The sequence below is a fragment of the Calonectris borealis genome, chromosome 18, assembly GCF_964195595.1.
Source record: "Calonectris borealis chromosome 18, bCalBor7.hap1.2, whole genome shotgun sequence".
Taxonomy (NCBI): domain Eukaryota; kingdom Metazoa; phylum Chordata; class Aves; order Procellariiformes; family Procellariidae; genus Calonectris; species Calonectris borealis.
Genome location: NC_134329.1, coordinates 8,845,418 through 8,861,673, shown reverse-complemented (window position 1 = coordinate 8,861,673; position 16,256 = coordinate 8,845,418). Strand labels below are relative to the sequence as shown.

At 41.1% G+C, this 16,256-nt stretch overlaps 1 protein-coding gene across 10 annotated transcripts; it reads right to left on the bottom strand.

The window, feature by feature from the left end:
• Positions 1 to 16,017, bottom strand: CCDC62 (coiled-coil domain containing 62). Of its 10 annotated transcripts, none has more exons than XR_012676463.1 (15): positions 15,826 to 16,017; positions 15,389 to 15,552; positions 14,951 to 15,143; positions 14,187 to 14,353; positions 13,311 to 13,412; positions 12,804 to 12,975; positions 12,617 to 12,718; positions 12,157 to 12,266; positions 11,361 to 11,480; positions 10,314 to 10,414; positions 8,947 to 9,696; positions 4,859 to 5,166; positions 4,184 to 4,315; positions 2,447 to 2,539; positions 1 to 295 (listed from the first exon to the last, which is right to left on the bottom strand). XR_012676463.1 is itself a non-coding variant. In XM_075167747.1 (15 exons), the coding sequence occupies exons 2-14, from the start codon at positions 15,422 to 15,424 to the stop codon at positions 2,453 to 2,455; spliced, it is 2,250 nt and encodes a 749-aa protein (XP_075023848.1). In that variant the 5' UTR covers positions 15,425 to 15,552; positions 15,826 to 16,017; the 3' UTR covers positions 1 to 295; positions 2,447 to 2,452. The 10 variants fall into 10 exon arrangements, 9 of the variants coding, with proteins under 9 accessions (XP_075023848.1, XP_075023854.1, XP_075023852.1 ...); XM_075167747.1 differs by having other exon boundaries at positions 4,989 to 5,166; XM_075167748.1 differs by lacking the exon at positions 1 to 295 and adding an exon at positions 1,610 to 1,821 and having other exon boundaries at positions 4,989 to 5,166.
• Between the last annotated feature and the right edge of the window lie 239 nt (positions 16,018 to 16,256).

The window sequence follows — 16,256 nt, the reverse complement described above, 5'->3', positions numbered from 1 at the left end:
GGTAAGAAAAATAGTTGCTATGTTGTAACAGTTACGCACTTAAGATTCTTAACAAACAAGCTAGTATTTAACCTGAGCTCTCAGCTATAAAAATAGTTTTGTTAATCCTGGCATAATTCTATGTTTTATTTCAAGATAAAATATATTCCCACATAGTGACATCTTTTTGCCACTTGAGAGTCTTTCAAACACTCACAGAACCATGGAAAAAAATTAGGTAACTTTCCGTTGTAGCTGACGGGTTGATGTTCTTCAGTTCTCAAAATTAATTCTATATTGGAAACTTCTTCATCCACTGCAAAAAATTAAAGATTTTTATTAAAATGCAGGAACATTTCCTCTAAAATATATGAAGCAATCACATATATGCCAATTTACTATATAAATTTTCACACTGCAGACAATAAAAACACAGAGTAAAAATATAAAGAGGAGAAAGGTAAACAAAACACTTTACAGAAAGACAACAGGCTCAGGGACACCACTGGAGTGTTATGAAATAAAATCTTTCCAGTTTGTTTTGCAAAGAGGAGTGATCTTTGTGCCCTCGGCCAGCCACTGAGTCAGTTTACGAGCAGTGGTACATGCTTCGGTGTCCAAAACTGAATATACCCTTTTACTCACTGCTTTCCTCCTCTGTTCTTCAACTCTCCCCCACCTAATCTCTCTCTAAAGGAAAAACAACTGATGAAAATGGCTAAATCGCTGTCAGCTAGTTAGGAAATTAACCTCGTGTTTATCAGTGCACCTGCCCTCAAATGATTTCAGAGCAATTAAAAAAAAACCCAAACGCAATTCAATTCAATCACTTCTCTACACGAAATTGCACAAATGTTTAGTTATTTCCGGACCTGCTATCAACTCTGCAAAAACTGCTTTGGATTTAACTGATCACAGTGATTCAGTGCCTTTTAATAAACAAAGAAAATAAGAATTATGCAGCAGCCAGTGACTTGCACAGTCCCTAGTTCTTGTCATGGATCTACAGTGAATTGTGGGTACATTTGTTCCAGCAGTTCTTTCTCACTTGAAGCAAATGAGATTATTTCTGTAGGCTAAGCGTATGCTTACCGCTTTGCTGTATCAGCATGGTGCTCAGCAGTTTTGGGGATTTGCTCCTAAAACTTTTTAACATCAGTAGTTTCAGGATGCAAGTCACAGTGCTGGCTTCGATCTAGAAAACCTCCAGCTTCTTTTACCTTAGGGCTCTTTTTAGGAAAAGAAGAGCTCTCTACATACTACATTAGCGTAAGGTACATAACATAACATTACAGCAGCGTAAGGTATGGCATTCCAGCTACTCAGCATCCATTTCCTATGCGAGCCCCATTAGCGTGCACTAAGCAGACCCAACTTATTTTGAAAGAAGACTCAGAGTCTCCAGACTTAATGCAGAACCAGCAGAACACGAGGGTGCTACAAACCAACACCTCTCCCCAGGGGCACAGAGGGTTTGGCTCCGCAGGGGAGAAACAGTTCAGGGACTGCAGTTTGAATATACCGAGAGAGAAGAACTGAGCACCAGCTCCCCACTGGATCCAAGTTGATCAGTATGAGAAATCCAGCGCCACACAGCTTCACGCTCCAGCTTGCTGTGTAGTAACTTTGCAGACATGCGCTTGGGTTGTGTCAGTACTGGAAGATTTCTTTTTTTGTCAATTTTTCCCCCCATTGTTGCTAGTTCTTATTCAGTTTCTCATGTGGTGTTCAGTATTTTAACCATATCTGGTTACTCTTTTGTCCTCAGAACCAGACAACATGGTGCCTGTTGCAAGCATCCAATTCACATTAGCAGAACAAATAATCAGAGTGAGAAATTTCCTGATTCAAAAAGAAAAAACAATCTGGTATGGGCAAGGCTGCTTTTTATATTCTGAAACAGCTCTATTCAATAGATTCTACTTTTGGAGCTCTGAGCCCAGGAACAATATGCTAAAAAGGCCCTTGGCTGTGGCACTGAAAAACACTTCCCGATCTCTTATTCAACAACGTTCATATCCTTGATCCTGTTATCTGTAACACACAGAAGGATTTTAAGTACAATAAGCGGTGTGCAGGTACTCGGGAATGAAGCTGCGAGATCTGACTGCCCAGAGGATGAGGAACACGCTTGAGAAAAGTTCAATTATTTGACTAAAGGAATTACTTCCTGCCTTAATATCTGTTTGCCGTTACAGTACTCACAAGAGTTTTACTGGAAATGCATTCAGAGCAGTGCACTTAGAATCTTGTGCCAGGCTCATAGAATCATAGATCATTTAGGTTGGAAAAGACCTTTAAGATCATCGAGTCCAACTGTAAACCTAACCCAGCCAAGTCCACCACTAAACCATGTCCATAGTCATCTCAGAAGTCCATAGACTTGCATTAATATTGCAGATGCATTTATAAAGAGGGAAACCAAAAAATCAACAAAAAAAAAAGTTGAAAACACCTTCATACTCACAAAACGTCATAGAGAAAAGAATGGAAGCTTAGCATCTCTTTCTTCTGCAGCAGATAACTGGGTTCTGTGAAGAGCTTCTGCAAGTTCTGTTGTCTATATTGTAATGCAAAAACACATTTTTGGAAATCAAAGAGCTCAGACAATAAAAATTACAGAGCTGCCAGGTTCAAACTGGCAAGCAGCAAAGATACGCTTTTTAATTCCCTCTCCTCCCTCCCCCAGCAGGGCACAGAATCCAACACGTACAAATTCTTACTGATTACATTCTAAGGGTTATATTCGATATATATCTTATGTTTTAAAGCGCAGTTTAAACAGCCTCAGGTAAACCTGGTTTTAAGCACAGATTAGTTGGCCTACATAGATTAACTAAAACACGCTTGACAAGTTTTTGCCCAGAACCACTCTGAAAGTAGATCAAAGTTCTACAGATGTGGTTCAGAAGCTACCCCCCCAGTAAACATGAGCCTGCTTTATTTTCTATCCACTAAAGCAACCGCTCCGAATGAGAAGCCAATTTCCAAGCTCACAAACGCAGTATCAGGTTATAAAGCAGAGTCATGCTCGCTACTAAAGGACAGCCGGTTTAGCCGAGCTGTGACGTGCCAACCAGTAAGCAGGAGCCAGACAGCTGACGGGGCTGGGCAAGAGCCACAAGCAACCACTGTTTTGCAGAGAGCTTTTCAGGAATCCCTCCTACAAGACAGTCTTTGCAAAAGACTACACTGCTGCTGTCTTTCACGCTGAATTAAATCCTACAAATGAACTTCTGAACAAAATATCCTTTCAGTTTATGCAAACGCTGGCACACAACTTTTATACTCAGTCAGTCAGTCCCAGCACAGCTAAGGTTTTATGGTTCTGAATGTTATCAAAATTGCTTTGTCTGTTACTTACAGTAACATTGTTCTGGTCAAGTTCATCTACAGATATAAGGAGTGCAACATTTTTAGAGAGAGGTAATACCTTTCAGGAGAAAGCAGAGGTTTCAGCATGCAGTCTTCTAATTAGGAGTCTGCTTTAAAACCAAAAGCCTGAATTCTCCCTTTGTGATACATATCAGCACAAGTTTACTCATTTCTAGTGATGAGTGGTACAATCTCCTTGTCAAACAGGGCAGAAATTCTTAAGGATATTTATGAAAACAAACAAGTGCCCCCTTCTCCAATTACCCCTATCGCCCACGCACTCAAGACAGAAACTCCCTACCAGCGTTCATGCTCATACAATAAATTGCCATGACAGCTACGTATAGGTTATTTTCTTTGACCATTGAGTAAGTTCTCTGACCCTAGAATGAAGGAGCTAAAACTATTAACCCACATAAGCCGAGAGTCTGGTTTAAATTCATATACAAAACTATTCTATATATCACCTATTTCCTATACTGTCCCCCTTTCCACAAATATACCTAGCGTAATAAACCAGTTGTGAATGTAAGTCATACTTGTATTTGCTTTTTTCTAGACCTCCTACAGCTTGCTCCAAAATGACTTCTTCCTTCCATCTGTTTAGACACATGCAAAAGATAAAACCTGTCATGACCTTGAGGAGCTCTAAAGAATCCTATAAAAAAATTCAAGTACTTCATGCTAAGGCATGCAGGAATTTTCTCTTTAGCAAAGTGTGAGGAGGATATCGTTTATAATGTCGTAGCGCCAATCAAGCATAAGGGAAAGGATGTTCACAACCACCTTCCCGGCCGCCTAAATCTAGTCATAGGGGAGTAATATATACCATATTAATGCTGCTGCTGTTTGGACTGCAGCGAGGGCTTGCGTGGAGGAGAGTGTTAAGCTCCAGATCAGCAACCATCTGTCGAGACTCGGCCAATGCATGCTGCAGCTTACTTATGGGGGAACTGGTGTCCTGGAAGAGACAGAAAGCGAGCCAAAGTTATGAAATGATCTTTTTGGAATATGTCAAAGGATTATAACATACCAAGAATCATCACTTTCATCTTTAAATGTCTCAGTTCAAAACACTACAACATAACACTGCTCCAGACTCCGTCTAAATGCTGGTATTTCTAATAAACACAGAGGTCTTTCCTAGTGTCAGCTTTTTAACAGACATGCATGTATATGTATATACATGCATGTATACGTAGCACACACAACAGCAGTGTGTATCACGCTTCAGTGATAAAGGGGAGAATAAACAAAGACATGAGAAAGAGGGGAAACCAGGCAGAACAAGAAAGAAACAGTGTCCAGTAGCTCCTAATAACTGTGTCCAAATGTACTCAGATATTGTGCTTTACTGGAATTACCAATTAGCCAGCATCCATTATCCTAAAGCCTTTCATTTCAAAAGCTTGTCTTTTTTTTTTTTTTTTAAACTCACGTATACTTATGCTGTCCAAGATATATTGAGAAAACAAGGAATTACTTTGAAAAAATATTTTACCACCTTTGCTTTAAGCCTGCTGTCTCATCATTCGAGTCTCCAGTTCTTCCATGCCGGCAGACATTTGCTTTCCTACCATCAGTCACAATTCCCCTTAAAATTAATGAAGTACATTCTGCAATAAAATACTGACTTGGTCCACGGTAGCACTGCAGCATCTATTTGTTGGCTTAGTCACTGAGGGGTTATTGATCTCCAGAGGGAAGTCTTCATCGAAGAATTTCTCACATCTTTGAGGCCTGTCTCCTTTCTGGGTGGATGTCAAACAGGGAGAATCCAAGTGAAAAGAATTCAGATCCACATTTTCTTCACTGTTAAAAAAATTAAGACATTGCCAGAAACAGTATCACCATCCATTTTAAACTTTCAAAGGAAAATCATGGGACAACATAAATAATTATGGGCCCTGAGCCAAGAAAACCATCAAGCGTGTGAGATGACTCTGTTCTTCAGAGTGGTTCCCATACTCAACATTAGATCAAGTTTTATCCTCTGGGGATAACAGTTTGACATTCAACCAATTTCAAGAACAGCTACATTACCATGTGCCTGAGCATCTATTTAACCTTGCAAAGATCACGCAAAAGGCAGTATCTAGCTCCTCCCAATACTCTGTTACTCTTTCTTCTCTCATAGCCTACTCCCTTTTTTTTTTAATCAACCAGTAGGCAAATTAATATTTGTGGGTGCACTTTTCAAGGGAACTTCACAGTCTTTTAAAGTCATCATCTCACTTCAGAGATCACAGGAGAGCTTTCCAAAAGAGGCTTTATTTTATTTATTTTTAAATACAGCAGCAAACAGTAAAGTGCTGTTTGGGCAAACTGTGATTAAACCCAAAACTCAGTTGCCTGACTACCATTTCAGTGTGGAGCTGAAGCATACAATCTACTGGCATACATCTTCCCCTAGGTTTTAAAGCAAAACAAAGTCTTAATTTAGCACTGGCTATATCTGAGTGTATTTAGGAATATCCGAAAAGCAATTTAAATGACAGTTAAACAACAAATCATACCCTGCACATTATTACTGTCCAAACACTGACTCACAGCCATCCCAAGCTTGTCCTAATACAAAAGGTCTTTAGCCCTTAATATGCACGTCAAATGATTGAAACTTTTCTCTTATACCTTTCCCACACTGAAAGCCTACCCTAGAGAAAAATAGTTCTCAATTTCAATTCCTTAAATCACAATTTTACCAAAATTTACCAAATCCCTCACTCAGCTCCAGCACGAATTAATCACAAATTAAGACTAGAACTAATAAAAGCTGTAGCACATTAGAAACTATCTTGATCACCCCAACTAAGCCCTCTTCCCCGGGGCTCACCTGTCCCCTGTGCTGTGTTTTCACACAGCACTGAGTGCTGTCTGCGGCTCGTACAAAGACGCGCCCCGGTTTCTGCCAGCAGTTACAAGCTATGCAGTGAATTTCATTTTCAACTGCTAATTTCCACTTCTTACAGTTTTTAAATAATAAATACAATAGCGACCATCTCCCCAACATTTCTGTATTCATCACACTTCTGAACAAAACTGAAGCACACCGCTAGCACTGCCTGGATTGGGTAAACAATTAAAAAACACATATATTTTAAAGAAAATACTGTCTCCAAATTTACAACATTTCGTTAAATATTCTTTAGATACACCACTTTCCACACCTGGCAAGACTTACAAACAGGTTTATTTTTAAATGACATTCAATCTAAGAAAAAGCCCTTGTGAGAGATGCCAGCTCAGAACTGTCTGCTGTGTCTCATTTCACTTCTCCTGTAAAACACTGGGATACAATGGGCTTTTAAGAGGGAAGAGCTCACGTTTGGGAGCTTCTGACAAGGAAAGGCTCTGGAGAGATGTGAGGGAACAAGCTGTAACAGCCTAGACGCAGGGGATGTGAGGAAATGCAATGAGCACAGCCAGTTTTGAAGGATTCACAGGTTGGGAGGAGGGGGGAAAACAGGTTTGATTTTGAGGCAGGGAGATGGCTTAAGGAACTGGTGGCTTAGTCCAGCAGGAGCACACTGAACAAGTAACTGCTGACACTCCATCTTTAAAACCAGAATTGAGATAAAAATCCAAAGGCAGCAAATGTTGGTCCAACATAAGTGAAGTCACCAAGTCAGAGCTCACAGAAATGATTCCTGCGCTACAGTATTTCACAACCACTCTTGCAGTTGGATAAGGTATTTGACTGCGTTAATAGCCTTCTTGTTGGCTGTTCCAGAATTCAAGAACTCATGTCAAAAATATTTGCTGGGCTGACAGGGAGGTGCCAGCACCCTTCCCTACACACAAAATACATCATCAGCACTACGAAGCCAGCAATGGAAAACTGGAGGATCCAGATTCAAGTCCCAGAAGGAATGTGGTGTTTGGTCTCTGCCATTAATGCCTTAACAAGAAGCCCACACTGAAGACTGCAATACTACTGCCTTCCTCCCATTTGTGGGGCGAGAATTTATTCGGTGGCAAATCAGAGCCAGCAGAGGCTGGAAAGCAGGCAGTCTGGGATGTGCACGGAGTCAATCCATCCCCAATTAGCAGGGCTCCTAGGACCGAATGTGGGCATCAAGAAAACTTGATAGCTCGGCAGCAAATCCCAAATGGGTAGAGCAGCCCTCCCTTACTGAAGGATATCTGCTCTATCTGCATTGCCCAGGTTGAATTTGTTCCTTCTCCCCTAAAATCCCCTTAAGGACAAGACAAAAAGTGAAAGCAGTTTTCATGATTCAGCCTCAAAAGAGATTTGGAGGGATGGCAGTGTGTCATTCATGCTGCTGGGGGAGTAGATAAGAAAGGTCAGGGTAGACGTAAGGGGAATGGAGTCTGGACAGTGGAAACCAGAGAGAGTCCACACACAGCGTGAAGCTCAGCTAAGCTGTGTCGGAATGTGCCGGGACAGCATTCTTTTTCAATGGCTGCCCATTCACCTTGTTTCTGAACAGGTCTGTCTCACTGCAGTAACAATTTCTGTAATATTTTTGTTTTAAAAGCAACACAGAATGAAAGCATCTGTACATCAGCTATTTCCATTCCATAACATTAATTTGTTTGGATGTTGGGCAGACTTGCTGGCTAAAATTCTTAGCAGGTTTAAACAGCTGTTCATTCACTGTACTTGTCAACCAACCAGCTGAAAAGCTACTCCTTCTCTTCTCTGTCTAAAAGGCAGCTGTGACATCTCTGTAAAACTTCAGAAATCCTTCTAAAATAGAGCTGGTAAGTCAGTCAATTTTTTGAAAGGAAATAGAGGAACGAACACAACAAATCCACAGAAAGTCACAGCTCTGACGCCCTTGCTTGTGCAGGCGTAAAACCACTTCTATAAATGCGAAGCAGCATTTATATCTCAGATACCTTCCAACACCACTAAGACACCTGAGTATTTTTCCAACACTTCTCAGCATTAGAAACCTCATTCTGCTTATCCCCAACCACATGTCCTTTTCTCCTCCCCCTGTATAAACACAGGGATCGAGTCCCATGAGCAAAGACGCACTGGAGAGTGGACAGATTGCTGTCCTTTAAATCCTGCCATCTCATTTTCTTGCCCTGAGTGAGGAAACCAGCCTGTGCGGAAGAGCCGTGTCCTACATTCTTACCCAGCCACCGTGTGATTTCTCAACAGAAATAACACAGCCACTAAAGCACCACACAAAATCTAGGTTTGTTTCTTGCCTTACAGAAACATCACTGCAGAAGTCCAACTCTGGTCAGAACATATTTTACCCACCAGATTTACAAGCAACATCTGGGATTTTAAAAAATCAGAAGATTTTTAAAATCGGCATTTTTCTCAATGAGTTTATTTGGCAAGTTACATGGTATTGCAGCTTCTCCTACCCACGCAGCTCTTGGGGATAAGAGATGCGAAAAAATAAATGCTTAAAAATAGAATCATGGTACCTTAGAGCTATTTTACCTTATTTAAATTTACTACTGTTCAAGTTGGTAGACTAATTTTGAAGCAGCAGTTACTTTAAACATCACTTAAGAGAATACAAATTATTGAGAGCTTGTACACCCAAGTTTCTACATAACTCCAGCTTGTACCTATCTATTTCTTAAATGTAACAAGCACATAACCTTTTTGAGCTGGCACATTTCATCTCCTGTGCAGTCTTGTGACAGCTGCAATCTTTTCCATGCCATATACTTCCATCTCCTTTCTTGGGTTTGAAAATCTTCAACCATTCCAGATCTGATACTGGCTTCCACCACGCATCTTTTTTTATGATGAAGTTATTACTACAGGAATCAGATTCAGACTTGTGAATCGCAACAGGAGTCTCGCTGCTTTTTTGGCCAAACAGAATTTCAGTTCTCTCTTCCCAGGTTTTATTCTCATTATCAGTTTTGTCAGATGTGATGGTGTTCTGGATCAAAGTACTTTGCGAATCTACACAAGAACCGACGTTAAGCCAATGCTCATATTCGGGTAAAGATGACTCAAAGGTTTGTTGGTCTCTGCTTTCCACTCCATTCTCAGAAATTTCCCTGTTTCTCAATGGCCTTGTGTTGTTTGCCTCACAAAATACTTTGCTGCCTAGCTCATCAGAAATTGATGCAACATCCTGCTTTTCTTCTTCTTCCGTAAGGACAGCCAAGACTTTCACAACTTTTTGACACCGGTTTAAGTACGCTGAGGTAGTTTCCTCCAAGTCTGATGCATTCAGTAATAGTCTATTATCTACTTCACACATCTCAGAGGTGGTTTTTGCCCTACTTTTTGGAACTTGTGCAGTTCCACACTCCTCGCACATCCCGTGGGTGCCCTCAGTCCTAACCATGTCTGTCTCGCTGCTACTTTCAGGGGCAGAGAATGCCATACCTATGCTACAATGGCATGATAAAGAAAACAGTCAGAAATAATGCATTTAAAGAGCATACATAACTGTACTCAAGGTTAAAACTATACATTAACCAGAGGCTGTAGCCATGGTTCTGCGGTAGATCATATACCAACAGGCAGCTGCATCCTGCCAAAACCCGACAGAAGTCTGCCCAGATGTGGCTGTTAGTTTCCAAAATCAGTCTGAGAGTTCCCTTATGTTTTATATAGTGTGGTGATTCTGTCTGAACCTCCAGGGTGTGCACCAATTTCCAAATATGAAAGCAAAATAAACTTTGATTTTTAAACAAAAGTAGTAGTGGGCCAGATTAACACCCTTACCTCCAGACTATTCCATTTTTAAAAAAATCATTAACTGTCTGGCCTTATATATACAACGCTTTATTCTGTGACTGATACTCATGGTGTCTCCTGACCGAGTTAAAAAAGGTAGCTGACAACTTCACTGGATGTTTGTGGTTAAGTCCAGCAAAGCCATCTTGACACAGCACACATCTCTTTTAGGATGTTAGTTGTGGCTGAACAGTGAAGTCTCTCTCCCAGAGTAAACTACTTTTAAAAAAAAAAAAAAAAAGAGAGAGAGAAAAAAAAATTACTTTACCTTCTTCCATGTGCCGCCTTTTCATGCTTTTGCCTTAATTCCTGAGAGCTCTCCAAATTGACATGAAGAAATTGCAAATCACGCTGCTGCTTTACATAGATCTGTTTAAAGATAGTAACGCGCATTAGTGAAAGTCTGGAGCACCGGAACATTGTCATCAGGTACTAACACATTGCTTGTCTTCCAAAAATATCCTCAAAACATTTTTATAAACCAATACCTGCAGTCAAACTATTGTCAAAGCCTTCCAAATGTAAGGGGCCATCATCTACATGTATTTAGGAAAATAACGTTTTGCACCAATAAACAGTATTTCTATTAGAAGACTGCAGTGTTCTGCTAAGATGGAACCACATTGAACCATAAATACAGTATCATTACTGTTATTTGATATTTAATACGTGTTGTTATGATTTTGTTCAAAGTTATGCAGAATTGCAGGACATGAATGATGATCATGGTACTTGGCTTTCACCGCAGGGGATTTTTTGTAAAGCTAATGTAGAAGATAACATAGCGATCAACTATTTGCAATAAAAAAAAATTGAACGTGCCTTGAGAACCTGAAATGAGTGCAGGTGAAAACACTGGTTTTAAGTCTCTTGAAAAACAGATCTTTCAGTACACCATGCCCCTTTACGCTGCCTGAGTTCACCTTGGGCACGTGTGCGAGGCAGCCCGCCCCACTCCCACTGCCCTTCACGTGGCTTCTCGAGCCTAGCGCTCTGGTCATACACACACGCTGACGAACTGTCATCTTAACAGGGTGCCGCACTTTACTGTTATGAGGGTGGTATTTACTCGTTGTAGGACCGAGTAAATACAATTATACAAAAAAGGCTAAAAGCACATGTAAATACAAGGATTTGTACCATGGGTTTTTAATTTTAATAAAAAAAAAAAAAATCTACAAGAAACAGCAAATTTGATTTTTTTTTCTTGATTAAGAATAGCTAGAGCTAACTTTTTTATACTGTTCCATGCAGATCTGATGTTATTGAAAAATGCCTTCATAATTTCAGAGTAGAAACACAATTAGGTTTGTACCTGTCGCAAAGTTGATAGTTCTGTGTCAGTCCGTGCTTGTTTAGACTTGGCAAACTGAAGAAGTTGATCCTTTCTCTTTGCTTTCTCAACTGTTTCAAAACGTATACAATTTTTTAATTGCTTAAATGAATAGACACAAAGCAAGTACATTTGTTAACACGTATGTCTGTAGCAGTAGAAACAGGTACCTAACCAAAAAAAAAGCATTTTCTTAAGATCAACGGGATCTGTTTACCCTCCAAATAAAAAGAGCACAAAAACCGTAAGACAACTAAGCAGATCAAGTATTTCCTCGGACTTTTCACCAGCACCTAGCTTTACTTTACTAGCAGCAATATTCTGCTTTATTGACTGATTTATTTTACTTTTTTATGTTAACATTCTTCCATGGAAAGGAAATTCAGTAATTAATTCTAATTCATGCCTTGTACAGGGAAGTGCTGGGAAATACTTCCCATTACTATTATTTTTAAAATAATGAGATATGGGATCAATATTTGGCAAAGGTAATGGCAGATAAAAAGTGATAGCCAAGTAAATCATCTCACAGCAGAGGACATCTTTGGTCACCTAATCTTTCAAGGTATATGTCGCTTGTCTGTAAGAATACTGCAGCAACCATCAGCCTGCCTTTCTCATCCACTGCAGCACAGAAGAGCTCCTCTCTACCCAAAACCAAAGTGAAGATATCAACAGATAGGAAGCTGCAGTTTTCCAAGTCCTGCGTATTAAACCAGCCTAAACCAAAACCATCAGTTAAAGAAAAGCAAGAGAAAAAGTGAATTTGTAAACCTACTGCTTCCATACAAACACCAGAGGGAGTGGATGGGCTGGTAACCTCATATGGCCTAAGCTTTAGGTTTTGAATGTGGCTTCTTTTCAGTAGGTCACCATTTCCTATGCAACCTATGCCAGAAGGGAGAATGTCACCCCCATTTATTGTATTAATACCACAGGAGACATGAAAGTCTCAAAAATTTTCAAGAGAGAATCCTCCGAGCCATTTATTCCTCCACGAGTAATCATATTGTACAAATTGAACTTTGTGCTTTTACAAGATTTTATAAACTGTCCCTGCAGAAGCCCTAGATATTGCTTTCATAGAAGAATGACACACAAAGGCATATGCCTTTATTAAACTGCAAGAAAGGTAGGTAAGAAGCTGCCTCCTTTACAGATATTAGTGAATTGCTGTTGTCTAGAAGTCTCCGAGCTGTTGAAAGCTACGGCATGAAAAGCCGACTGCCCACACTTACCAATAAGTGTGAGCTCATTCCTCAAGCAGCCATTTTCTTGTTTGAGGTGAGTGATTTCTTCCTGCTGCTTATTATTTTCTTTCATCTTTTCACAGAGGTCATCTTTAAAACAAAATGTAGTATTTCCCAGAATGAAAAAGAATCGTGCTGGTCTACACTAAATTAGGTGCCCAGTATAAACATTTACCTTTCAGTTTATTTGTTTCAAGTATTAATTCTTTCAGTCTCAGTTTGAGGTCTTGTTTTTCTTTGTTGAGACTGAATTCCTCCGTCTTTGCTGCACGCAATGCACTTTCCAGCTTTTTGAATTTAGATGTAAACTCAGTAATGTGATCGGTTGTTTCAAGTATAGCCTCGTCCTGAAATATGAAACAGAATGTATTCTGGATTATTGTTTTATCTTCGTCTATGGATTTTGACAAAACAACAGTACATCTTACTGCAGTAGTTATAGCTACTTCACAGATTTTCTTCTAAGCTCTTGAGAAAACAAATAAATAAATCAAAGCCAGGAAACAAGCTTGTTTATGAAAATAAACCAGTTTATTGTTTGCTGACCACTTTTCCCATCTCAAAAAAGCCTAAGAATTACACAGCAGTGAGATCAACGGTGACTAAACCACTGCGGCACAGTCACCAATAACTGCACTGCAGTTTGACCACATTTAGTGTCTGATGAGACGACAGATGTTACCTTCAGCTTAAGCATAGTAAGTAGCTCCTGTTCTCTCGCTTGCAGCTGGCCTGTTTTAGCAGACAGTTCCAAAACTGAGCAGTGGAGACTTTGATTTTTCTCCTAGTGAACAGAAATAAGAGTGTCAGTTACTACTCCAATGATTCAAAGTTACTATTTTTCCAGTAAATGTGTGCGCAACTTCATTTAAACATCCTGAATGGCAATGTGGGATTCTAAGCAAGCTGTGAGGATCTGGAGAAAAGAGGACTGGAGTAAAAGTTGTTCCCCAATTCATTACAACCAAACTTGCTTGTAATCAAGGATCTCAATATCCTGCATGTCTTAAATCAAGCCGATCAGACAGATGAAAGCGCACAATACTGCTTTTCTGTATTGCATACAGGGGAAAAAATTATCCCAATAAACACATAATTGCCAAATCACTTTAAAAAAAAATCTAGAACCTTGAATATCTTTTTATTTTCATATCCTTAAACCGTTTTCAGAATGTTACAGTTCATCATAGTAATCAAAGCTGTAAATAAAACTTTCTGGAACTTCCCAAGCAAGTACCAGTACTGCTCCAGGGGCCAACACTGCCTTTGGCAATCACAGTGCCTGACATTTTTGGAGGCAAGTTGGTTCTGAGCAGTGTTCCCCAAAACTAAGCAAACAAACAGCAAACTCCAAATCCTAGCTTAGGAAAGCTTTTTTGCCCTTTTTTTCCCCCCCGACAAATCAGAGCTATACCTTAATCTAACATTACTGTACTAAAAGACAAATGCAACTCAAGAGCCTTAATATGAAATAATTCTTCACTAGTGAAACTCACAAATGCCACTGGCATTCCGTACATGCATCGACTGCAAAATCAGACCATTACCCAACTCCTACCTCCAGAGCCTGACAGTGAACAGTTGCATCTGTTACTTTTTGAGACAGCTCTTTAAACTTCTGTTGTGTATTTTCAAATGTTGTCTTACTGTCATTCTGCTGAGATTCTAAAAACTTTAACCTTTTGGTCAGTGATTTTATAATTTCATTTCTCTTGTTCAGCTCATCTGAAAAGAAGGGAGACAAGGTATCTGTGAGAAAACAGCTCAGATACTGTCATGCAATTTTTTAAATCTCAGAAATAATTTAATCCAGCGTTTCAAAACCACGCGATTCAGAAATGGATGCTCGCATTGGATACTCTGAAGCAGGATTCCCTAGCACCCAGGTCAGATGGAATACGAACTCTGTGGTGACCTCTGTACTATGGCTGTCAAACAAGACTGTTCAGAGCTGCCAGGCGATGGCTTGCAGATGATGTCAGGGCTGCGCAGCAGAACCTCAGGGCACAGGGCTCTGCAGTACACCAGCATGTTTGCAAACTGTTCTCTTCCCCCACATTTATTTCATCAGATTTTTTTTTAGAGTCCACAGAAGCCATTTGCATATCCAGATGAGAAAGAGCTATCCGATTATCATATCCCCTTCAAGATCAGATCACTTTAGTACCATTGTGGAAGTTTTGATCTCAGAAAGACAACCAAATTAAAGGCTGAAGGATAGGAAATGGTTCCTTATATGACGCAAAACTGTTATTACGGGATTTAAGCACCTGAACGTACTTAAAAGACCAGGGTCTTATTCTTTATACACACAATACTTACTGTTTAATAAGCTGCATCGTTCTGCTAAAGTCAGTATTTTTTGCCGGTCATCTTCCCAGGCTAGAAGCTGTCTCTGATGCACTGCAACCATGTCATTGAGTTCCTTATCACGATCTTTCAGTTCTGCAATTAAAAGATGGAGTTCTTGCCTCTGTTTCTGAATGGTGCTGTTCTCAAGGCCTGGGCTAAGTTTCTATAAAAGGTAACACATGGAATGCATTTCAACATGAAGAAGAAGCCACAAATTCTCCGATAATAAACTCCAAGTTTTAATTAAATTTAAAATATTTTTATATTATAAACAGAGACCATTCCAAAAAGTTCCTCACGCTTGTGGTACCACCTGTGGTCCTTGACTGAAACCGTCAGCAGTACAATGAGCAATTTCACGTTAAAAATAAGAGCGCTCTGATTGTTAACTGTACTTTCATTTTTTACCTGAGGTGAAGCAGAAGGCGGCAGTGATGAATTCATAGGGGACTGGGGACCAGTGCGCTACCAGGCACTAGTGGATACTGGTAACTATTTACGACTGTAGTGTTCAGCATGGAGGCTGCCTCTGATTTAAGCACTACACCGAGACTCCTTCCGACCTGCCAGCCCTGCAGGAATGACAAGCGCGAGCCGTTGGGAAGCGACCGAGGTGGGGGCTCGGTGCTGCGGCCTCCCACGGGCGCCGAGGCCTGAGGAAGGCCCTGCGGTGCCACCAGCTCCGGCGAGCGGCCCCCCTCCGCAGACCGCTCCCGGGGCAGGCCTGCGGGTCCCCCGTGCCCGCCCGCACAGCGGGGCCACCGCCCCCCGCCCCGCCCGGGGCCTTCCCCTCCCCTCAGCCCCGCCGCTCCCGCCCGTTACTCCGCGCCCCCCGCCAAACCCACCGGCGCCGTCGCCCTGACGTCACGGCGGCGCCCCGCCCCCGCCAGCCGTTGAGTGGCCGCCTCGGGCGGCGGTTAGGCAGAAGCTCCGCCCCCTCCCGCAGCGGCGGGGCTGCCGGTTCGAGTCCTGAGGCCGCGCTCCGCCGGCGGGGCTGGAGCTGCTGGAAAAACGTGATAATTAATAATGTTGTTAATGGGAGACGAGTAGGAACCTGACTAGATGTTACAGGATGGAGGTAACTACCCTGCTCAGCTTTTAAATGGAACACTTACAGCGATACAGTTATCTCATTAGAAACACTGTTCTCAAGTAAACCGAATGGCTCGTGAACAAAAATCACAGAAAAAAGGAACTTTACCGGCAGAGGACAGGGTGTAGGATGCGTCACCCCCTTGGGTTTGACCTCATCTAGGTTTTACGGTGACAGGCGAAT

Coding starts and splice junctions, on each gene's coding strand:
- CCDC62 (XM_075167747.1), bottom strand. CDS start 15,424: ATGAATTCATCACTGCCGCCTTCTGCTTCACCTCAG. Junction 12,976..13,310: donor TTACTATGCTTAAGCTGAAG/GTAACATCTGTC, acceptor TTCATATTTCAG/GACGAGGCTATACTTGAAAC. Junction 10,415..11,360: donor AACTATCAACTTTGCGACAG/GTACAAACCTAA, acceptor ATCTTTAAACAG/ATCTATGTAAAGCAGCAGCG.